General features: G+C 40.7%; 2 protein-coding genes across 5 annotated transcripts in view; both read left to right on the top strand.

Moving 5' to 3' along the window:
• The window catches only part of cita (citron rho-interacting serine/threonine kinase a), a 35,799-nt gene extending 19,506 nt beyond the window's left edge, over nt 1-16,293 (top strand). For 2 of the 4 annotated variants that reach the window (XM_086041121.1, XM_086041119.1), the window contains exons 25-49: nt 101-298; nt 530-723; nt 792-927; nt 1,092-1,196; nt 1,835-1,975; nt 2,143-2,250; nt 2,868-3,060; nt 3,320-3,481; nt 4,145-4,168; nt 4,459-4,596; nt 5,563-5,743; nt 5,886-5,977; nt 6,066-6,170; nt 6,280-6,449; nt 8,284-8,364; nt 8,466-8,601; nt 8,759-8,898; nt 9,025-9,117; nt 9,200-9,308; nt 9,417-9,545; nt 9,698-9,778; nt 9,881-9,959; nt 10,218-10,400; nt 12,385-12,772; nt 14,371-16,293. In XM_086041121.1, the coding sequence (XP_085897247.1) occupies nt 101-298; nt 530-723; nt 792-927; nt 1,092-1,196; nt 1,835-1,975; nt 2,143-2,250; nt 2,868-3,060; nt 3,320-3,481; nt 4,145-4,168; nt 4,459-4,596; nt 5,563-5,743; nt 5,886-5,977; nt 6,066-6,170; nt 6,280-6,449; nt 8,284-8,364; nt 8,466-8,601; nt 8,759-8,898; nt 9,025-9,117; nt 9,200-9,308; nt 9,417-9,545; nt 9,698-9,778; nt 9,881-9,959; nt 10,218-10,400; nt 12,385-12,772; nt 14,371-14,394 (3,390 nt within the window). In that variant the 3' untranslated portion in view covers nt 14,395-16,293. Of the gene's footprint in view, nt 1-100; nt 299-529; nt 724-791; nt 928-1,091; nt 1,197-1,834; nt 1,976-2,142; nt 2,251-2,867; nt 3,061-3,319; nt 3,482-4,144; nt 4,169-4,458; nt 4,597-5,562; nt 5,744-5,885; nt 5,978-6,065; nt 6,171-6,279; nt 6,450-6,749; nt 6,795-8,283; nt 8,365-8,465; nt 8,602-8,758; nt 8,899-9,024; nt 9,118-9,199; nt 9,309-9,416; nt 9,546-9,697; nt 9,779-9,880; nt 9,960-10,217; nt 10,401-12,384; nt 12,773-14,370 lie in introns of all 4 variants that reach the window. The other 2 variants (XM_086041118.1, XM_086041120.1) reach the window with 2 other exon arrangements.
• Nucleotides 16,294-17,099: 806 nt separating this feature from the next.
• myl2a (myosin, light chain 2a, regulatory, cardiac, slow) lies at nt 17,100-22,092 on the top strand. Its single transcript, XM_086040924.1, has 7 exons — nt 17,100-18,684; nt 19,036-19,128; nt 20,297-20,372; nt 21,248-21,352; nt 21,438-21,516; nt 21,606-21,654; nt 21,725-22,092. Exons 1-7 carry the CDS (start codon nt 18,682-18,684, stop codon nt 21,827-21,829), a joined length of 510 nt encoding a protein of 169 aa, XP_085897050.1. The 5' UTR covers nt 17,100-18,681; the 3' UTR covers nt 21,830-22,092.
• The last annotated feature ends 2,219 nt before the right edge of the window (nt 22,093-24,311 follow it).

The raw sequence follows: 24,311 nt of genomic DNA, 5'->3' as shown, positions 1-24,311 counted from the left end.
GGAATCTAGGAAAATCAGTAACATCATCTGATGCATTGTCATTGTCAATTATTTATTCCACAAGCGCTGCGGGCTCATCGAGCTCTTTTTGTTGCTTCAGGTGATCACTGACCTGGAGGAGCAACTCACCCAGCTGAGTCAGGAGAATGCAGAGTTAAACCGCCAGAACTTCTACCTGTCCAAGCAATTGGATGAAGCATCAGATGAGCGGGAGGACCAACTGCAGCTCAGCCAGGAGGTGGACCGGCTCAGGAGAGAGGTGGCAGACCGTGAGATGCATCTCAACAATCAAAAACAAGTAATGATGCCCAATGTTTGACAGACCATAGTTATTGCTTATTATACTTTTATATTTTCTTCACTCATATTCTTCACTGTAAAGTATATCTATCGGTTAGTTAGAAAGACTATTCCAAACAAATTAGGACTGAGACTTTTCTGTCACAGGAACAGGAGATGTCGGCAGGCCAGCAAACAAGTTTTTTAGACATGTGACTGACTCAACCTGCCATTTTTTTTACCTTCCTAGAACATTGAAACACTGAAGACTACATGTAGCATGCTGGAGGAGCAGGTGGTAGAGCTCGAGTCTCTGAATGACGAGCTGCTGGAGAAGGAGAGGCAGTGGGAGGCTTGGAGAGGTGCCCTGGAGGATGAAAAGAGCCAGGCCGAAAGACGCACTAGGGAACTGCAAAGACTGCTGGATAATGAAAAACAAAACCGGTAATGCTGAAACGTTTTTGAAATGTATTTAGAATGTGATGAATGGTCTGTTACTGTGCTTTTCACAGGTTACGGGCAGACCAGCGCAGCACAGAGTCCCGCCAGGCTGTCGAACTAGCAGTCAAAGAGCACAAGGCTGAGATATTGGCACTGCAGCAGGCCTTGAAGGAGCAAAGACTCAAAGCTGAAAGTCTGTCCGATACTGTGAGTTGACAGAACTGCATTTATATATCAGATCCAAGATGAATCTAACTTCTAGATATCTGAAATTATCAACATAGCAATGCAATGCAATCATTTCAGTTTTGCCCTTGGTGCGGCAAAATTGTGCCATTGTTGACAAAGCGGGCATTCTCTTGTTTGCACAGCTCAATGATCTGGAGAAGAAGCACGCCATGCTGGAGATGAACGCTCGCAGCTTGCAGCAGAAATTGGAGACTGAGAGGGAGCTGAAACAGAGGCTCATGGAAGAGGTAAACAGGCCATATCTTTTTCAAGACATTTTCCCCACAATGTAAAATACCGGTACTTCAATTTCAATTTCATCTAGTATGGTTAATTCCTTCTCTTTTTCAAGTTCCATCTGTCATTTTTTAAAATCCGCTTCTCCTCATTGGGCACTACAAAAATGTTTGGAAAAGCCTACTAAAACGGCTGATTTGGGGTTAATCAGAGGCACACTGCCTGTTGGCAGGTGTGTGCTGACTCCCATTAACTTAAGTTTGAATGTGATTTATCATTTTTTTAACATCTCAAAAACCTGGCATTTGAAGAGGCCTGTATAGACTATATCCGCTGAATGGGGGAAAACAATCATTCACCTTTACACCTATGAACAACTTAGAGGTCTTCAGTTAACCTAAGAAACATTTTTGGAATGTGGAAGGAAGCCAGGAGAAATCACACACAATCACAGAGTGGACCATGCAGACCCCACACAGGAGGTCCTGATATTCAAACCCATAACCTCGCAACTGTGAGGAAGACATATACTCACTGCTGCACCGTACTGTCACGTAGTCAAGTTCAAATCAAAATAAAGGTGTTGCAGATGTATTTTTTTCATAGCAGATTTTTTTCAATTCTAGTTTGTCTGCTGTTATTTTCACAGCAAGGGAAGCTGCAACAACAGATGGATCTCCAAAAGAGCCACATATTCCGTCTGACCCAGGGTCTACAGGATGCACTAGATCAGACCGATATGCTCAAGACGGAGAGGACCGATTTGGAATATCAGCTGGAGAATATACAGGTGCTCAGTGCAATATTTTGGCAATTGAATGAGATGCTTGTTTGTGGACCTTTATGACTGATATTGGAAATTCCAATGATTCCGAGGAGATCTCATGTTGAGCTAAATAAGAAAAGTGTTCTCAGTGAAGTCCTCAAAGGGGTTTAAAATTCAGCTTTATTTTGCAGGCTGTATATTCCCATGAGAAGGTGAAGATGGAGGGGACCATCTCACAGCAGACCAAACTTATTGACTTCCTCCAGGCTAAAATGGACCAGCCCACTAAGAAAAAGAAGGTCAGTACAAAATATTTAATGGACTTAAATGCTAATAAAATTAGCTTTGTTAAATATAGATGCAAGGGAGGCTACTGTTAAAATAATGTAAGATTCCCTATAGTGTTTACTGTACACTAGTGAGATAAAAATATTGGGGCATCTGGCTATTACGACTACAGGAAGCCTCCGTTTTGTGGCTTTTGTAGTATGGGTTAGAGCAGTGGATCTCAACAGTTGTCTACTTGTCACCCTGGGGCCCGCATCTTGCTATTGTCGCAGAGTCACGACCCACTTTCACTGAAGCTGAGAACAATAAATCATGTTTTTTGTTTCAAAATAGTCCCCGAAAATCCATGTACAATAACTTGCATTTTTAAGCGCCGTTTCAAATGAGTTTGGCATACCGTCAAAAGCATATTGCTCGCTTTGATGTCTGCTATCCAAAGGCTGAGCTGCACTGTGTTTATTTACAGAGTCGCGAGTAACTAGTGACTTACCCAATATTGTATGTTCTAATAAAGTCTAAGGTCAAGGCTCAGTTTTTGTACGGGGGGATAAAGAGGAGCAGCCCAATGGGCAAGATGTTGTCTGATGATATAAATAAAATCATCTCTGCATGTTCCCTGTGCGAACAGGGTATTTTTGGTCGACGGCGCGAAGATGTAGGCACTACAACTAATGGGGCATTGACTCCTCAATCCCAGCCGGCAGTTCCTTTGCAGTACAGTGACATGAAGCTTGCTTTGGAGAAGGAGCGCTCAAGGTGTGGAGAGCTGGAAGAGGCTCTTCAGAAGATGAGAATAGAGCTACGATCCCTAAGGGAAGAGGGTACGTCATAAAAATCTATGTGCAGTAGCAGTCAGTGCCTGTCAGCTCACACGTCAACCTTAAAAATCTTAATCAGACCCATTATTGATAGTACTAGACCACCATCTTATTAAGCGAGGCATTTAGCCAACTTTAAAATAATTTTTCTGTGGGCAAAAAGGTTTAGTGGTATTTTAAATGCACCACTGCACTTCAGTGTGTAGTGTCTCGGGTGTTTTACTGCCGCTGACTATTTTGTTTCATTTTTATGAAAATACAGCTGCTCATTTCAAAGCACAGGATCACATGGCTACTTCCACACCAGCCCAGGCTCGCCACCAAATCCTCATGTCGGCCATTGTGAAGTCCCCAGAGCATCAACCCAACCCTTGTGGGCTGCTTAACCCCTCGACCCGCTCCAAAGAGACTTCCACACCTGAAGGTGACACACACATGAGCACAGGCATAATCTGTGTTACATAAATCTCCAAGATCAATTTGTCGACATAGTAGCATTCTCGTGTATACTATCACTGTCGACGAAATACGCCCTTTGTTTGTCTCTGTTTGTTTCCTCTGTCAGCCTGTATAAGGCAGGATAAGACCCTACATTACGTTGGATAACTACGCTCAGGACCTTGTAAATCTGAAACACAAACCAAATCAGCGGACTGAAAGGGGGGGTTGTTTCAGGTTTTAGTCGCTGCGCTTTTATCCAGCCAATATTATAATCCTGCCTGGGCCTGTTCACAAGCAAAGGACAATGGAATGATCTGATGAAACTGGTTTTAATGTAGACTTCCCTATACTGAAAGAAGCAGATCGGGAATTTATCTCATCACACCAATCTGCTTTAATTGTCCTATTTCTAAAGTTTCCTAATGAGTTCTGAAGAATCCTCCTATTACAGAAATATAATGAAAAGTGGACAGAGCAAGGCGACTTGCTCTGATCCTATCAGACACACGTTGATCAGTGACCATTGCAAGTCCATTGCCTTTCTTTGTGATTCAGGCCTCAAACTATCCGTGTGTGCGTTTCACTTTCACATAGCTATTGTTAGACTGCTATCTCCTTTCTGTCTCTTTCCTCTTATTCCTTGCAGAAAAGAGGAGGGTCACCTTTGAAAGTAAGTTAGCAGTCGCCCATTCCTTTTCTTACATCTTCTCCATTGTGTTTTGTACCCCCACACTTCATTCTTTATACATTCTATTCTGATTAGCACGCATAGTATCATTTGCATCAGTTCATACCTGAACACGGGAGTATTTACACTAAAAATGTGTCGTTTTTGTTCATTTTCACCATGCGGATTATGAAAAAAAAAAAATCTTGGTGTGAAAAGTTGTTGCCCTTCAAAATAACAAAATCTAATTTCAGCTCACAACAGTTTTTTCCCCTTCTTCTTTTAAATTGCAGAGTTTGGACGTCGCGTGAAGGAGCGAATGCACCATAATATTCCCCATCGCTTTACTGTGGGACTCAACATGAGGGCTGCCAAATGTGCCGTCTGCTTGGACACTGTGCATTTTGGACGGCAGGCTGCCACTTGTCTAGGTTTGTGTTCTCTGTTTACAGAGAATGGCCGATGGAATTTCAGAGAGGCATTTATTGGCCAGTCTTATCAAAATTACTAGCCATTGTCTGTGAAAGCCACCCACTACATGATCTCACATGGAATTTTGGATGGTTGTAACCAGGCCTATTTGAAAAATATGTTATAGTAAAATATTGTTACAGAATTTACCATACTTATAATAATATAATAATCTGCTAAAAGGTGTAATCTGTTTGTGTTAACATGGTCTTTCATACACTGTTTAGTTAGTAAGTGTGTTGCCTTGTTGACCAGACGACAGCACGTATTTCCAATAACTCATAACGATGGCGTAGTGCTTAGTACGTTGGCTTCACAGTTCTGAGGTTCAGGTTTCAGATCTTGGCTCTGACCGTCCAGTGTGGCGTTAGCATGTTCTCTCCGTGCTTGCGTGGATTTTCTCTGGTTGCTCACGCTTCTTCCCACATTCCTATAACTATGCATATATTCGGTTGTTGAAGACTCTAAATTGGAGGACAAGAGGTATAGAAAATGGATGAATGAATAGAAAGGCGCTCGGAAAGCTATTTCCGAAAGCACTCGAGAGAGAGCTACCGCAGGTCTGCTGCCATCCCGTGGTCATATGTCATATATAAAAATCACTCTCTTATTTTTATTTTTTTTTACTGTGGTCAACACTACTGACGGGCCACTCATTATTAATTGTATGCCATAGGCTCAGGGCCGGTAGAAATTTGAACACGGGCCGCATTTGGCCCCCGGGCCGGATTTTGGAAATGGCTACTTTGAGGAAAAAAAAAAAACTATCTCCATTTTTTGCTCTATATTTAAAGGAAGTCCGTAATGCAAGTGGAATTGTGTTTTTGATGTGTTTTATAACTTTCAAAAGTTTCTACTCTGTTAACAGTATTTCAGAAAATGAACCAAAAAAATGCCTGACCTTTTTTTTTTTTTCCCCCCTGTAGAATGCCACACCCTTTGTCATCCCAAATGCTCACCATGCCTCCCAGCCACTTGTGGCCTGCCAGCTGAGTATGCCACCCACTTCTCTGAGGCTTTATGCCGAGAAAAGGCAAGCTCCCCTGGACTCCAGGTCAAGGAAGCTAGTGGGCATGTTCGCTTGGAGGGATGGATGAAGCAGCCAAGGTTAATGGCTAATTCTTCCTGAAATACCGGCCCATGGCCGTTAATGTACCATGATATCTATTTGTATATTCACCATAATGTTATTGATTTTTTTTTTGATTTTTTTTTTTAAATCATTATTATTTTTATGTGTTTTACAAAGAAATGGCAAGCGTGGTCAGCAGGGCTGGGAGACGAAGTATGTGGTTCTTGATGGAACCAAAATATCAATCTATGACACAGAGCCAAGAGAAGGTCACTGTCCTTTTCTGCTGATATCATAATGAGACATCAGAGATAAATCTGTATCCACTTCAAAGCTAATTGGACATGTCCTTTTTAGACTGTGTAAATGCAGAGGAGGAGTTTGAGCTTTGTCTTCCTGATGGAGAGGTAACTGTTCATGGAGCTGTTGGAGCCTCAGAGCTCATCAACACTGCAAAGTCAGGTAGTAGTTCATTGCCAACTAATACTATTGCACTCGGACCATTTTTAATTACTGTATATCCATCTATATAAAATGTGTGTGTCCACATTTTCTGTGTGTTTGTGTCCAGACATCCCTTACATTCTGAAGCTGGAGTCACATCCCCACACCACCTGTTGGCCAGGCCAGTCCCTCTACTTCATGGCTCCCAGTTTCCCGGACAAACAGCGCTGGGTGGCTGTACTGGAGTCTGTGGTGGCTGGTAGCCGTGGATCTAAAGACAAAGGGGATTCAGACGCTGTAAGCGCGAAAGCTTTTTTTCTGTGTAATTTCTAGTAATACATGTTTTTAGCCTTGTCAAATTGTAATGTAACTCAAGGAAAGTTTGTACTGTTTGTTGTGGTTCAAGTCAACTATACTCAATGCCCCCGACATCAGCCAGTGCTTTCATTTCCTGATCTTTCTCCTCTTCCCCCTTTCTCTCTCTACGCATGTTCTCACCAACCACGTCTTCTCTTTGTGTGTTTTCATTCTCCTTGTCCATGTCATTATGTGCTGTGTGTGTATCCCCATTCAATGCGGTTGCGTGGACCATTATAGGCAGGTGTTTCTAAAAGACAGAAGAACCTATCACCCCTGGTTCAGGTACAGTAAGAAGCTGCACGAATGCTTGGGCTTCAGTGATCAACTGGCTGAGCATGTAGTTGCTGTACCAGTCCATGCATAGAACACGATGACTGCTCTGTGCAGGATAACACAGAACCAGGCTGATAAATGGTTCCATAGTCGCTGTTTTAAGTGGCCAAATGTGCACATAAAGTATACTGTGCAAAATGCATGGGTCTGAATGGAAGTCTACACTTTAGGCCGATAGCATGCTGTGCTATGCATGCTTCTACAAGAGCCATACTGCTTCAGCTCTTTCACTGAAATACACTTGCACACTCTTTGCACCCTGATTCTACCTAGGAAACAAAAGTCGGGAAAATTAAAATAGGTGATGCTCCTGCTTCCCTTGAGTCATCAACTTAACCAAAGTTTGACTTCATTATTACAGTACTTGTTGTGGAAATGACAAAAGGTGTCCCGCACATTTTGTGATGCTTGGACATTGCAGTTCAATGAAGAGGCACTAAATAGCACAACATATTTTACAAATCGGAATCTAGAGTCACTATTTGTTTCTGTAGCCTTTATGTTTAAAACAAATGTAAGCAACATCCATAATTTGTTACATTTACTTTAAATTATACATTTAGTAATTATCCATTAAACACATGTGCCTATTAATAACGTAACTTAATGCGTATGGTATACATGTTTTGGTTGCTCATTTATTCCCTTTAAACTACGACTTAAAAGTCAAAGCCATCTATGATTAAACATTGTATTTTCAAGTGTTATCTTCAGTTGCAGAGTCAAATCAAATTTGGGTAATCTGCACAGCCTTCATCTGTAATGTTCTGCCCTGAGCAGAGTTGGTGGGGCATAGAGCATTTCCGAAGAACTGCACACTCTGAATAATATTTTTTAATACCTACAGCCAAACGCGTGTTGAATTCCTTTTGATAAACACACATTTATCGAGCGCTTGCTCGAGTGGACTTAAGGAATTTTCTACAGAGATTTGCAGCCTAAAAGTATATTTGTGCTTGCTTGGCATTCACCATCTGAGCTCCGAACAAAAAAATATATATATGAAGATATTTTGGGAGATTTACGTATACTTGCCTTGCCTCCCACACCTCTTCAACTGTCACGGTCCTGTTCACAGTACCGCAGTACAGCATGCATTGACTTATTTTCCCCTATTGCTGTTATAGATGCTGCTGTGACGCTTTTGTGTTCACCCAAGGAGCAATTATTTAACTATAAATGGTCTCATGAATCATTGAAGTGCTGACAACCGGAAGCACACTGACAATCATATTTGTTTGCATAAACTGCAATTCTATAGGGGAATTGGTCATGTGTGTAAAATGTCACCCATTATTGTTTATTAAGGCTACATCCTGTATCTTGTTAATTGAGAAATGAGGAGCTGAATTGAGAGCTGGCTGTCATTCTTGCTCAACATCTTTTGATGCCTGCGCCACTGTCCCTTGTCACATGTTGTGCTTTGGTGTCCTTACAGAAACTTCTGGGCAACTCTTTGCTGAAGCTGGAGGGCGACGACCGCTTGGACATCAACTGCACTCTCCCTCTCACTGACCAGGTTCTGCCATAAACCTTTAGTACAAGCTTGTCGTAAGGCAGCTGCACCGTCCGCCCGCCCGCAGGTTTCACATCAATGACAGTCCTTGTTACTTACCTTAGATCGTGCTGGTTGGATCTGAGGAGGGCTTGTATGCGCTGAACGTCATAAAGAACTCCTTAACCCACATTCCCGGCCTGACCGCCGTATTCCAGATTCAGATCCTGAGGGAGCTTGACAAGCTGTTGATGATCACTGGTGAGTCAATGAAGCCATTCAGGAATGTTCAATCAGGATGTTTTTTTTTTTTTTTTGGGGTAACCTTAATTACTAAGTCGCTATGGTTTTCATTAATCATCCCCATGGCTTTCAATATCTACCTGTATTTCATATTTTTACCGAATGTGTGTTCCAGGCGAAGACCGGGCCCTGTGTTTGGTGGAGATCAAGAAGGTGAAACAGTCTTTATCACAGTCCCATCTCCCAGCTCCACCTGACCTCAACCCCTTCATCTTCGAGACAGTAAAGGGGTGCCACCTCTTCTCCTCTGGAATGGTCAGTTGGATTATTTTTATCACATGGAGTAAAATCATCAGTTTGCAAAGATGAAGTTGAAGTTATCAAGAGCATCATGAAAAAAATGTGCTGAGTTTTTTTTTTTCTTTCTTTCTTTCTTCACAGATTGACAATGGGATCTGTATCTGTGCTGCTATGCCCAATAAGATTACAATCCTGCGACTTAATGAAAGCCTCAATAAATTCTGTATCAGAAAGGTCAGCATGCATATAGTCGAGGCTTTGTTTTATTCTAGGAAGGAAGTGGGTTATATTGTTTAAGTCTTGACTTTATTTGCAGGAAATTGAGACCTCAGAGCCGTGCAGCTGTATCCACTTCACCGGCTATAGTATTATCATTGGCACCAACAAATTCTATGAAATTGAAATGAAGCAGTATGTGTTAGAAGGTTTGTCATCCACTACTTTACACTGCTCTTGATATTAAATTGAAAATATTTTGCGTTCACTTCAACCCGACTGAGCTGCTTGACTAATGCGTGCGTCTATTCCTGCAGAGTTCCTGGATAAAAATGATGTGACGTTAGCCTCTGCTGTGTTTGCCGCATCCTCCCACAGCTTCCCCATCTCCATCATTCAGGTTACCACGGCACCTCAGAAGGAGGAATACCTGCTCTGTTTCCATGGTGAGATGTTCTTTTCTGTGTGCCGGGACGGTGCCAAAACAGTGCACAGTTGAGCAAATCTGTAAATTTAGTGACCTGTGGAGTGATCCGCACCGTCTTAAAAGAAGTTCTGGTTTATTTTGATTTGCCAATTGAAAATGTTTTTATTTCAGAGTTTGGCGTGTTTGTGGACGCATACGGCCGCAGGAGTAGAACGGATGATATCAAGTGGAGCCGCCTGCCTCTGTCATTTGGTCTGTGAATCTTCATTGGATTATATTGCATTTTATACCATACAGTATACTTTCCTCTGATCAGCATGTCACGTGATATTAAATAAGAGTTTGACCTTTCAGCCTATAGGGAGCCATACCTGTTTGTGACCTACTTCAACTCTTTGGATGTGATTGAGATTCAGGGACATTCTGCATTAGGGTAAGCTTATTTTTCGAGACTGGCCAATATGGGATTCTTGGCAACACTGTCAACAGAAGGACTGTAAACTGTATAATCCCATGTCCACCGTTATGTAAGAACATAGGCTAATCTATTGAATCCTATTAATTACTTGAGTCAGATTTAGCTACTGTAATTCTGACCACTGAGTGTACATATTTTTTTCTGTATTTGGTATTTATGACAGAATACCATTTCTACCAAGACCAATGTGCTGAGCTTCTATACTCTTTTCAGGTCCCACTCATACGCTCACCTGGACATCCCAAACCCACGCTACCTTGGCCCAGCCATCTCCTCTGGCGCCATTTACTTGGCCTCATCATATCAGAACAAACTGCGAGTGATTTGCTGTAAGGGCAACTTGATTCAGAACCAGGATGGTGGAGGAGACTTGCAGCATTGCGGCTCAGGACGCAGGTGAGAACCGTTTGTCTTCACTCGGGGTATGAATGGCACTTTTTTTTTCTCCTTCAGCATGTTGTAGTTGTGCAAATGATGCAATGTCTTTATTAAGCATTTTGGTGGCTTTTTTTTTTCATAGAGTTAAAAAAATTACAACAAACATCTCTTATTTGGAAGAGCAATCAATTGCCCTTAAAACGAAAATGGGAAATTTTGGATATTGATTGAGCTTCTGCAGCTTGACAATACAGTAGATTTGGCATTTGTTTAATTAGACGAAAAGCTAAAATAAATCAACTTAATTTTTATGAGTGAGATCCATTAATCATCTCTGAGAGAAACCCTTCTGATTGTTTCTTACTTGTGCCGAAGGAAAAGAAAATGTGTCAAAAGTGAATGGTGATGTGAAATTAAAACTTACTTCTTGTTTTGTGTGTTGGCATTTGTCATTCACTTATTGCTGGTGAAGGTTGGACCGCCACAATACTGACAGTGTGAGTGGGTGATGATGACACTACTTGTGTAGTTGGCACGGCAGGGCACAGGTTGACTTGCACAGTCGGTGATGGTTAAGTTTGGCCTTAGTTTTTGTTTTTTCAGTGACACCTGCATTTTCCCTTTTTTTTTCGCAGGAGGAAGAGATCATTTTTTAGATGTAACAAATCATAAGCTAACTTCAAATAATCACTTTTCAATATAACATGTACATGTTGTAGGGCGGTTGATAATTGAATAAAGACTAAATTTGTAATTTTACATCATGTGAGTGTGGTCTATTACAACATGATGCTTGCTTTTGAGGATACAAATATAGTACACACGGCTGACTTGCTGCTCGCGTGGGCTTGAATCTCGCTCAGTGAATGTTAGACATTCATGTGAGTGTGACTGTTTTTTTTTTTTTGTGGGGTTTTTTTGTCCCTGTGTGCCCTGCAATCGACCGGCAACCGGTCTGGGCCACTCTGCCTTTTGCCCACAGTCAGCTAGGATAAGATCCAGCTTCCCTGTCACTGAACAGGATAAGCAGTAGAAAATGGATGGATGAATGGGTGGATGCTTTGGATGGAGTTACCACTGTTAAAAATGTGCTGATGTTGAAAACGGGCTTTGCCATCAGTCCTGAGCTGCTCTACTACATTCAAAAGCCATTCGTATTGTAGCTTCGACTCAGTTTAGTCAAGTCAAGTCAAATTTTGTTGTTTCAGGCAGTGTAGTACATTGATACTCAGGTCATCACTTGAAAGTGGCTCTGGATTTTTGGCCAGCCTATCTGGTCAGTTATATACAGTGGGTCTAAAAAGTCTACACCCCCATATTCAAATGCTAAGTTTCGCTGATATAAAAAAAATCTGAGACCAAAATTAATGTATACAGTATACTGTCTAGCAGTTAGAAACGGGCAGTTTGCGCCGTTTTGTTCGTGAACACAGCTACTCCTCTCATTCCCTTTTGGAGGCGCAGTCTTTGACATGGCGGAAGCAGAAACTGTTTTTGGGAGTTTTATTGGAGGATAGTGGGGTGTCTCTATCGAAATGATTATTCTGTCTATTGTTCCATTTGAATAATGTTATTGAATTTTGTTTTGCATTTAAATCTATTATATAACCATTTTTTCCCGGGTTTTTTTTGTGTTTGTTTTTCCCCATTTGAGTTGTCCAGGTCACAGTAATCGTGGATTTTTTTTTTTTTTATGATTTAGCTTAACCGAACACATTTTTAGAAAAAGGCAGACAATAAAATATTGGCAGTCGTCAATTCTTCTTGTAACTGGTGGGCAGAAACCCCAGAAACCCAAACACAAGCAATATAAAGTACATTTTTCTTAAAATGTCCCCTATAATGGAAGGCTGCCACAAAGCGGTGGATGACTTATTCAGGTAGCCTTTACAACTTCTGACAAATATAACACAAAGCATTCAGTTTTTCACTACAATTGGTAGTCTTGACTCGTCACCCAGGGCACGCTTCCCTTTGTTACCTTCCTCCTTCTCCCTGACAGCCCTAACAAACGCGGGCCTCCTTCCTACAACGAGCACATCTCCAAAAGGCTGGCAGCCAACCCCCTTGTCCACGGAGAGCCTGGTACACCCCACCGCTACCGAGAGGCCCGCACCGAGTTTCGGCGTGACAAGTCCCCCAGCCGTCCTCTGGAGAGAGAAAAGTCTCCTGGCAGGATGCTGGAGAACCGCATTATCGCGTCTCCTGGCAGAGCCATGGCCGACCCTCGGTTAGAGCGCTCCCCGGCAAGGGCCATGGCCGACCCCCGAATGGAGCGCTCCCCGGGGCGCGTGATGGACGTTCGCAGGGAGCGATCACCAGGTCGTTTCGAGGAGCGCCAGAGGCTTCATACTGGTTCTGGACGCACGCCCATAAACCCCGTTGCCAAGGTCTGTTCATACAAAATACTAATACACTTAAATACAGCGTTTCCCAAAATGTTCATGAGTCAAGGCATATTTTTTATATTAGAAAATCCTCGTGGGACACCGTGAGACGTAATTATCACAAAAAGTTTGTACACTGAAATAATGAGCATCTCATGTCAATTTGCTCACTAAATTTACTGACAAATCTACCAACTCTGTGATATGTGGTCCTGTTACTTGAATGGAAACAGTTTGATCCTCAGGATACCTTCTGCCATCTTGTGGAAGAGCATTTAATTGTTCTGCTTGTCCCTATCTGCCGCGCATAGGTAAATGGGCAAAGATACATCACTTGTACTAAATATTGACTCGTTTACACACCACATAAGCTCTCATGGCACAGGAATATTAACTCATTCATTACCAGACATATTCAGACCCTCTTTTACCCTAACGTTTGAAAAAATGTGAAAAAAATATAAATAAATTTCTGGGATTGAATGGCATACAGTGAACAGACATAAATATGTCTTTGGGATTTAATGAGTTAATGGCGCAGTGTTTGGAAATCATTGCTTTAATAGACATGTCTAACGTACCACTGAGAAAATATTTTCACTCAGTAAAGACGGGTGGGTGGACTGTGGGACAATGACAATATTTTGGATAATAATTTATGCGTCAATGTAAAATAAACACGATTCTTTAAAGTGGCTTCTCTCCAGTCTTTTGGAAGAAATCAGAAGCTCTTTCCAGTATTTATGCTAATTTAATCTGTCTCTTGGCTCCGTATTTACTGTGAATATTTACGAGCAGTCTCAGTCTTCTCATGTTTGCAAGAAAGCACCCATGTGTATCGGCCAAAATTGCTAGACTGTTTACTGCTTTGCCTCCCCTGTCCAACTGTGAGGAAACTAGAATACCAAAAGCCTTGTGTCTGTTGCTGTTGTTCACTAATAGTATTCAATTATTACTAACAGTCTCAAGCCAAACTCTACTAAGGTTATAAAAATGTCAGCTAACCAAAATTCCCAGTTAGTGGAATATTGAGACTGTACAGTGCCTTGCAAAAGTATTCACCCCCTTGGATTTTTTTAAATCTGTTTTGTTTCATTACAACCTGTAATTTTGATATTTCTAACTGAATTTTATTTGCTGGATCACCACAAATTAGTCTTAAATTTTCAAGTGAAATGACAAATACCTATATAAGAAAAAAAAATGTTTTAAAAAGTGGAAATTTGGCATGTGCATATTTATCCTTTTGTTATGAACCCCCCTAAAAAGCTCTCATGCCACCCATTAGATAAATTAAAAGGTAGATAATTAGTTAAATCCATCTGCGTGCAGTCTAAAAGTGTTAAAGTGATCTTTCAGGATATACGCACACGTTTTTGAAAGGCCACGTGAGAGCTGCCAACCAAACCTCGGGGCTTTAATCAGAGCGGCATCACAGAGATCGAAGATAGCAATGGAGGAACTCTAGTGTCCACAGCAGAGGCTGGAGTCATTTCCATTATTTCCCATCATAAAAAATATCGTTTTGGGGTCTGAACAAATCCAGATGAGAATGTGTTACTTCACCGTATTTCTAATGTTTTCTTTTGACTATTGAACAGGTATGGGACCAGTCATCTGTTTAGGAGCCTCTTCTCCAATCCATCTTCGGGAAAGGCTGAAGAGGACCAAATCAGAGCGAATGTCACAAGGAAACACTGCCACACATTTGTTTTCATAGACATCCAAGCAGGCAGCCCCACTCAAGAAACAACTAATCGCTTTTGGAAGTAAAAGGTAATTGTTAGGGGAATAAATGTATGTCCTAAATGCCATATGAACAACTTTTCAAGCAGGGTGTTTTTGCTGTGTTTTAGAGTAGCTCTGCTTTCAGTTCAAATGACGTTGAAAAGAAAAGGCAACTTTAGTTAAGGTATTCATGCCGGAAAAAACTCAGCTGTAGCAACGGCGAAAATATGAACAGATTCAGTTACTGGTCGGAAGAAGACAAAACACGGGCTCCGTCACGGCCTCGGTAGCATTTCGTTTTTATGAGCATCTGTGACTGTCAACACACAATCAATTAATTAAGAGCTAATTACAATCATTCACTACTAACCTTCTGTTTGACTTCACCAGATTGGTATTGGTTACTGGAAACGTGTATTTAAAAAAATTAAAAAACTGAATTAAAATCAATAAAGCCGAAAAACAGAGAGGCTTGTCTTCCTGTGGATAGGTAGACAAAAAAAAAACGGCACTACCCAGAATGTCGAGCAGCCGTGGAGCAGGACCTTTCTAATCCTTCAGAATGCTATCTGACTGTAAATAGACAAGACATAATTTTATATAAATATATAAATATATATTGAGAAGGAATTTCAAGGCTGGATAAGCCATGTCTATTTTTGTTAATGAAAAAAGTGATAACTTGCCCTCTTGAATGTCTAATAAGTATTCTTTTAATATGTGCAAATGTTGATCAAAGTGAGTGATTGCGTAATGCCTCTGACTAGTGTAGCGCCTCTATTTGTCAAAGGCAAACCTCCGTTAAATAAAAGAGAGGGACATAAACGCAGCATTATGTGACTCTCTATACGTATAGTCTATGAAACCCAAATTGATGAAAGTAGTAGCTGAAAATAATTTGGTTTACCCTGGTTTGTCGATGGCAATGTGAAATCACCTAGTGTGTTTCCCTCTGCTTCTGCCTCGTTTGGTTTCTGTTTGAATTCCAACATTCATCAAATGATGAAAAAAAACAAACAAACACCTTTGCTCATTCTGATTTTTCAGTTTTAAAGGCAATCCTGCCAGTACAGTACTCAAATCAAATCTATTTTGGACTCTTATTGTGCTTTTTTTGTTTTTTGTTTCTGTAAATCCTAATGTGACCTGTGACATAAGTTACATTGTGTTTACACAAAATAAATGCTGTATTTTATGTATTTTGACAAAAGTCGATCACTAAAGGTGAGGATTTATCAACTTCCCGACGCCTTGATAGTTGGCAATGTAAAAGCTTCCTTGAATGTATTGAAGTTGATGCAATTGGTCAAAAAGATTTGAAAGTAATGAATGAAACCAAATGCACACATTTCCTGCTGATCTAAATACAGTGAAGCCCCGCTGTATGTGGGGATTTAGACGGAGCCCTGCCAAGAATAGCACAAACGTGCAAGTAGCAGACTTTAAAAATTTTTTTTTTAAAAATCACCACTTATGTCTAAATGAAACTCCTCAATTCACTTCAACCTAATTCCTTGAGATCAAGGTGACGCCAAAGCAATACTGCTTTGGCCTGAATTCCAAAACGAATGATTTAATTCTCAAAAGTCGAATATGCGGGGTTTCACTGTTTAAAAAAGGTTGTTTAGCCATCCTTGTTTTATTTTTTATACTTTTAAGTTGTATATTTCATTTCACGGAATCATAACTGCTTCGATGCTGGATATGATATCGATGTCTGCTAACAACAAATGTTTTATTCTAATTCCCTGTAGAGATTTGGTCAAAGAATATTAAATATATCCATTGACTTTTAACTTTTGTGTGGGTATTTCCTATAGTCCCTCGCTTGGGCTTCCTTAAAGTGAAAGTCAACCCAAAAATTGTCTTTACAGGATGTTTTATGTAGCCCCAGCTAGTCAAAACGCAGCCTTCTGATTAATTAATATTGCGTTTGTGGAATATGAGAAATCCGCCCGTTTTTAGCTAGCTCAGTGGAGGCCATTTTGTCAATTCTGTCGACTGAGAATGACATCACAGTTGCTCCGGGCTCAGGTAACGACAATCACTGCTCACCTGTTTTCTGAATCTGAGCCATGATTGGTTGTTACCTAAGCCCTGAGCAACTGTGATGTCATTTTCAGCCGACGGAAATTGATTAAATGGCCGCCCCCAGAGATGGCTAAAAACGGGTGGATTTTGCTGCTTAACTCATATTCCACAAACGCAATATTAATCAAAATATCAAGTTTAGACTAGCGCATTGAACATATTTTTGTAAAGAATTTTTTTGGGGGGTTGCCTTTCACTTTAATCACCTCACCATTTGTCCATGTCCATTGTGTTTGAAGAGGTCGTTCTATTTTTAGCCACATACGTACATCCCAATGCTCAGCCTGCAGGGAGACAATGGCCCGTCATTCCAGCCACAGTAGCTGCTTTGGCTGCTCACAAATCACAAATGGAGGAGCTGCATTCAACAATAGCACGCGCCCCCAGCCCCCCTCCGGGTAACAATAACTGTGACCTGGCTGTTCGCGTTATGCTTGCGACATGACACCCCTGACATCTGCTGCGAGGCCATCAACTGCGTTTTATTTGACAGCAACTGTCGGGAGCGCCTGCCTCGATATAGCTCACGAGCACGCGGTGTCACCTCCTCACCTCGGCTCATTCTCACACACTGTCACTTTTCTTGACCTGGGAACCTTGAGTCAATCTGAGAAGGCCTGTTAATGAAGCGTGCTCACATTGTAAGGACGTGTTTATTTAGCTGCACATAGCGTGAACGGCTACCGGTGATGTCGAGGAGCTCGTTGGTGACAGCAAGCGTGTGACTCGTGCCTCTGTTGTTTTGTTCATCTCTGGGGTTTCCAAATACAGTGGTTTTGTAACTTTTTACGCCAAGTACCATAGTTCGCTCTGTAGGCCCTAAAAATGAAGCCACCGCCGCTGCAGTTTAAACATAACAGTGCAAAAATACAAAACGGAAGCACATTGTCATTAAACGTCACAAGTACAGAGCAACGAAATTGTCTTAACAATTATAACCCGTCCAAAAGATTTTAAAATGACCAAGACTGGGAGAAAGAATGGGAAGCCAAAAGAACAGAAAAAAACAATTGAACAAAAATTGGAAGGGGGAATTTTTGAATATGTGAATCCGCGGATGCTTAACCGCAAGTATGCGTCGGTATTAAGTGTTAATGCCACGAGCAGCACAAATGAACATTTAAAATGTGCCAAATCATCACTCTCTGCGCCAAACATCTTTTTGGGGTATTTGGGACTCTTGTTTGGTCTTCTTTGATGGATGGAACGATTCAAGTTTTATCAGTAACGAGGAAGATATTTTAACATGTCAATTTCAGCTTTTCAACAAATGACCAGGTACTTTATTGGAGTGCGGAAGAACCAAACAGTGGCACAATAGGGTGGCACCGCTTTCTCGTGCTGTTAGGTAGCCTGGTTACAACACTGCTACGGGATGCCATTCCGCTTCTCAACAAGTAGTCTAAAAATGGGGCATCATTTAAGATGGAAACAAATCAGCTTTCCAGCCGTGTAAGTATTTCTTGGCAAGGAGAACCATGTTTTTTTTTTTTAACCAAGCACTCACTCATGTTTATTGTTTTGTTGGTGTTGTACATTTTAAGCCATGATGTCGAACAAATTTATGGGTTTAAATTCATTTAGGTGTACACTCTCAAACCCAATTTTACCTTACTTCGAATTGAACTTGCTCCTCTGGTTTGTAATAGTGGGTCCTAAAATCAACAACCATCGTCCACAAAATGATTTGAGCTTAGTGAATACAGTGGCACATTGTGTACACAGAAAATAATACTGGAAACAAATCCATGCGGAATATTCTCAGTTGACAAAGTAAAAACAATGTTTTGATACTTTAACCTTCAGTCTGCATCGGATATTCTAATCCTGTTCTTCAGCTATCTGCTAGTGGAAAAAAAAAAATCTTGCGGTGGTGTGTGTATGTGTGCGTGTGAAAGGGAACGAGCACATGAAATACAGTATGTGGCCGACAAAGCGCGTCGAAGCGTCATTTACCTGTCACTTCCTAAAGAGGACATCGTTTATAAATATCATCCAGTGGAGATGACAGCTGGGGGGCTACAAAAGGCCACCCACCTTCTCCTCATTGTTCACTGGCATCATTGTTGCACTCACCTCCCAGCTGCTCAGCCATGGTAAGTCACCCTGTGTGCGTGTGTTTGCGTAGACAAGAGATGCTGCCTTGAAATGCGCAGACTTGTATGATTCCATCTCAAATTTTGACGATATATTGGTACATTTTATCATGCTAAAATTGCTTTTAAGTTGCATTATCTTTTGAATAATTCCTGGGCGCTAATATGTATTGTTATTTACTCATGTAATTCTTCAGTAAAACAAAAAATACTTTATGACCACTGTATTGTATGTAAAAAAATATTATGGAGCCATTTCTATAATAATAATATGCCTTGCTGTTAGCTGGTGCCCATTACATGAGTCATGATGATATTCATCGCCATGAACTCCTTCCTTTTGGTCCACAGTCGCCCAAAAAAGCCAAGAAGAGAACAGGAGAGGGAGCCAATTCCAATGTGTTCTCCATGTTTGAGCAGGCCCAGATTCAAGAATTCAAGGAGGTGAGTTCAAACTGTGCAATCTGCTCTTTTCCTTCTCCTCAAGATGATGGTTGAAATTATGGGACAAAATGAGAATATTAGGCCTCCCATCACTCATGGATTTTTAGAATCACTTTTCTCCCGGCTGCTGGAAATGTTGGATGTCCACATCTGTCTTCTCGCTCAAGTCCGTGGTTCAAAGGTGTAACCAGAAATTTTCAAAGAAGGTGGCCAGGTTGATACACAATGTGTACTTTTACATGCTCGTAAGCACCTCTGTAGCTGAGAAGTCATTGTTTATCATACCAACCACAGTCAGGGGTTTCATGAAATAAAATGCGCATATATCCAGAACCTTATCCAACAGACTCATAATGCTAGGAGGAAACATTTTGCCACGCTTGATTTACTAGGTAATATCATGCTATTTGACGTGGAATTTGCTTTCGTGTATTATCTCATAGTCTCCTCCTATATCGCGCACTGATTTGCTAGCTAACAGCCAGTCAGAGTGATCAATTGTCACAGACAGCCGACACCATTTTGCATACTGCGATTGATGGCCCATTTATTCAAATCATATCTAAAAAGCACTATGTCTGTTGCCTGCTGTGGTGTGAAAGTAATCATTTTTATTGACTGTAAGAATGAAGCATTTTTTTCCAATTAAGACAAATTCTTTTAGAGTTTGCATTGGGATTGATTATAAAACTGTTCTTTAAATATACAGTTCCTCAAAATGAATTGTGGCAGAGTATCAAGGGATCCAAGAGTACTGCATCCATGCATACCAGAATTTTCCCCTAGATGAGGGGTGGCCAGGGAGTTTCCTGGCCATTACGTAGCTCCGCCCCTGCCGTGTTTGGACCACAAACACCTGTCGCCATTTCAGTCCATCGCAGCCTTAACAGCAGCTCCCTGCCGGTATGCGCTCGGCCAAACATCCAGACGGGTGTCATCGGCGATTAGGTTGCACATGAAATGCCCTCATGTGCTGCGTACCAAGCTTAAATCTCCCCAACCCCCCCCCCCCCCCCCCCGCACCCCCCCCCCCCCCACCCCCCGGGGATTTAGACACCAACAGCCATTGACCGCGATGGAGATCATCGTGTCCTTTTTGTTGTGTTTACTTTTTTGTCAACAATCTCCTGTGTGTATGTGTGTGTGCGTGTGTTTGTACGCACCGCAGGCATTTACCATCATGGACCAGAACAGAGACGGCTTCATCGATAAGAACGACCTGAGGGACACTTTTGCAGCGCTCGGTGTGTTTGCATCTGCTTTGCGATTTATTTGGTGATGTGTTAAGATTAACAGAACCAAACAAAACAACAACAAAATATGTTAGCTTTTTTTATTGGGCAGGGAACCACATGAATCTTAAATCATTCAAGCCACGTGATTGTGATACTGTATATAAATACTACATTTCAAATAGTATAATTAACTACATTTCGAATAATATAATTAACTACATTTCGAATAGTATAATTAACAGAAATGAATAAGTAATGTAATACTGTAAAATGTTTAATTATTTATTTTATCCACCAAAATGGATACATAAATAAGAGCTCACAATATAGTTTGTATTTTTTGTTGGACCATGAAGTTATTTAAATTATGAATATGTACAGTACATAATATTAAAAAGAGTTGAGCTCTTAAACATACCCATGCGTACCACTGAGTGATCAGGCACAACACATTTATTTTAGTTTTAATAGGATTCAAATGAAATGAAATTGCGCCATCATTAGACAATACACAGCAAACAAGAAAATAATCAGATGCTTCTCATTCAGTTATCAGTCATATTTTCCAAACACGGACAATATTTCACAAAATCTGTCACGGTATAAATGCATGAATTGAAAAATGCTAGTGAATGTTAAAAGTAGAGTATGAGGTTTTTAACTACAAGAGCTTTTTTTACAACATAAAAATGATTCTGACTATTCTTGCTTAATTCCTCTGTACAGTACGTTATTCAAGTTACGGGCTGTCATTCATATCTCTACTGTATATATAGTATTATGTTACAGTTTACATTTCTGCTGCAAAACCCGAAATGTCCCCACTGAGGAACTAATAAAACCCTATTCTAGAGTCATTAATGTCCTCGTCTTTGTTCCTATAGGTCGCCTGAACGTGAAACAGGAAGAGATTGATGAGATGCTCAAAGAAGCTCCGGGCCCAATCAACTTTACCGTCTTTCTTACTATGTTTGGGGAGAAGCTGAAAGGTAACAATAATAGAAAAAAAAAAAAAAGGAAGTTATGTTTTTTTTGTGTGCATCAAATTGACTCTCCCCATGTGTTTGTGGAAAGGTGCTGATCCAGAAGAGACCATCCTCAATGCGTTTAAAGTGTTTGACCCCGAGGGGAAAGGAGTGCTGAGGAAGGACTAGTAAGTGCTGACACTTTTGTACCTACGGTATATGATCCACGACAGGAAAAAAAAAAAAGTGCATTTCGTCATGTCTCCGCTGTCCACAGTGTGACACAGATGCTGACGACACAAGCCGACCGGTTCACCCCTGAAGAGGTAACCCGCCGGTCCGCATTGTGACTGGTGAGGGAACGTGATGCAAACGTGTCCATTTTGTGTGCCGCAGATGGAGCAGATGTTCGCCGCCTTCCCTCCAGATGTGGCAGGCAACCTGGACTACAAGAACCTGGTGCACATCATCACCCACGGCGAGGAGAAGGACCAGGAGTGAACGTCTTCTGCGGGGACACGCGGAGAGAAATGGACTGTGATTCATTCATGCAGCGGCCATGATGGTGTTGTAGTTTCTGTGCTGCAAGATCGCACAACAGGTTCAAGATAAGAGACACACAAAGACAGACTGACCCCCCTACAACGGCCTTTAACATGTATTTCCGATTAGTCGCATCCTTTTCCCTTTTTGGTTTTTATTGTTTTCAATGAAAATATCCATCCAGCCGGTGCCTGTTTGTCAAATAAAAATTTTCTGAGAAATCCTTTCTGAATCTGTCTCTTGAAATGTGGAAGATGTGAGCCGGAGACTCTTGTTCTCAGAAGACTTTGAAAGGACTGTAAATTGTAACTGCACCTCTCCACAAAAGACGATTCAATATTCTCGATACGTGGGGTATGATACGACTCAAGAATGTAATGATTTCAAAGTGTAACGATGAAACTTGTCAGATGAGAATCATTGTTATATTTTATATATATATATATATATTTCAGTAGTTCTCCACGAAAGCAGACTGGTGATCTTTTTTTTTTTCAATCAAACTAAGACATTTGCAAACATCTGATTTTAATTATGACCAAGATCTTTGCCTATTTTTTGACACGTGAAAGCCCAAACCAGTAACTGAATCATAATCGATGTACTGTATATGTCACCGTAGAAGTGGTGGTTCACTCCTGAGGCAGCGTGTGTTCAATTCCCACTAGAGTGTCTGTCTCTAGTTGTACCCAGCGAGTGACTAGCAACCAGCCCAGAAGTCTACCTTTTGACCAGCACCCTTTGACTGTGAGGTACAAAAAAAAATGAATGGACAAATGAATATTTCATTCATAACAACTGTCAAAATACAACATTTTTGCTGCTTTGCAATAATGTGGCACACTTTTTGTATCGATTCCTACTAAATGATTGCAATACACACTGATGGGATAAGTTTAGGACCACAAGGGTATTTCTACCAGTTTAACACCATGTTAGGTAGTGAATGTGTGTGCGGTTGAAATTCCACAGAGATCAAAATGGAACCTTCATGCCCTTTTTGATTGTGTGTGTGCATGTGTGCATTTGTGTGTGGCGTGCTGACATCCAAATGTTTGTCTCTTGACGCAGAGGGGCTTTGGCGAGACAAAAGCCTGTTGTTATTTTAGTGCAGTGATGTGAGGAGGGTAACGTTTTTTTTACTAAGGGCATGGGTGCAAAGCTCACAACGGGATGCCACCCACTCATCCTTGTCACCATTAACTACTACGCTAAAAAAGGTGTTGAAAAGGATGGGTTTTTTTCTTCCTCATGTTCTTTTTCTGTCTCTCTTGGGTTGTGTCAGAGCCATGACGCGGGTGGGTTCACCTTGTCTATAATGCAATGCCAGGACAAAATCTTTGGGGGGCTATGCCAAATTTAGGAAAGAATTATCCACCAAATATTTACTATTCTATACTGTAATATGAGTGCACAAGTATTGTAGTGCCAACGGCCATGTTTTTGAATGTGTTTAGACACAGCCAGGGTTAAAATAGTTTAATAGATTTTTCATCATTGTTACTTTTTATTTTGTTTTGACTTTTGTATTTTCAATTCAGTTAGTTGTCGTTAGTTTTTAGAGCAAGTTTGTTAGTTGTAATTCAATTTTATTTTTTTCAAAAATGCTTCATCTTAGTTTATTTTGAGTTCCATGTAGTATAAGTTTGTTTTAGTATACGGAATATTTGCTGAGTGCAAGATTTTTTAAAAAAAGGTACGTATTATGTATTGTGTAATAAATTAAAGTAAAGTAAATTCTCAAAGGACTATTTGACCTTAGGCTCTATACGGACGACCAGCAATACTGAAATGAATACACTTACAATTGACTTGACTGAATTTATTATTATTTTTTTTTATGTTGTTGTTTTTCTTACAATTTATTTACTGATAATCATAGTGGTTGTGCTTTTGCGTCACCTGTTTACTGCATGCTAATATTGCCTAATTTTGTGAATTTCTGCTTGATTTTTACATGATATGAAGCCTCTCTCCAATTGAAAAAAAAATAAACAAGGAACACTGTATGGACATGGTTGAAAAGACACATACAGCTTCCTAAAAGTTGATCTTAAAGTGAATACCAACGTCATAACTTGTGTTTTATTATAGTTTGAAAAAAGCAATGCAATTTTCGGTGAATCAGTGATATCAAAATACCCTAATATCTAGGAACCAAAATGTGTAGACCTGTGTTACCACCTTTGATTTAACAAGTTAGGAAACAAAAATATCAATATAAAAAACGTTCTTTGCATAAATCTTTGCAAGTATTTACATTTCACTTCATTACTTTCCCGACAATCCTATGAAATCCCAATGACCCATGCTCTGTGTGTGTGCGTGCGCGCGCGTGTGTGTAAAATACAAAGAATTTTGTAGCTGCATAAATAAATGATAACATGTGTGAAAAGTTGCTAAATCTAGCAACAATCGTGCTAATTTGGCAGTGGCGCCA

Source organism: Filicampus tigris, chromosome 9 (genome assembly GCF_054856515.1).
Source record: "Filicampus tigris isolate MCC_2025a chromosome 9, RoL_Ftig_1.0, whole genome shotgun sequence".
NCBI classification, from domain to species: Eukaryota; Metazoa; Chordata; class Actinopteri; order Syngnathiformes; family Syngnathidae; genus Filicampus; species Filicampus tigris.
Note: the sequence above shows the minus strand (reverse complement) of the source record. Positions and strands in the feature narration are given on the sequence as shown.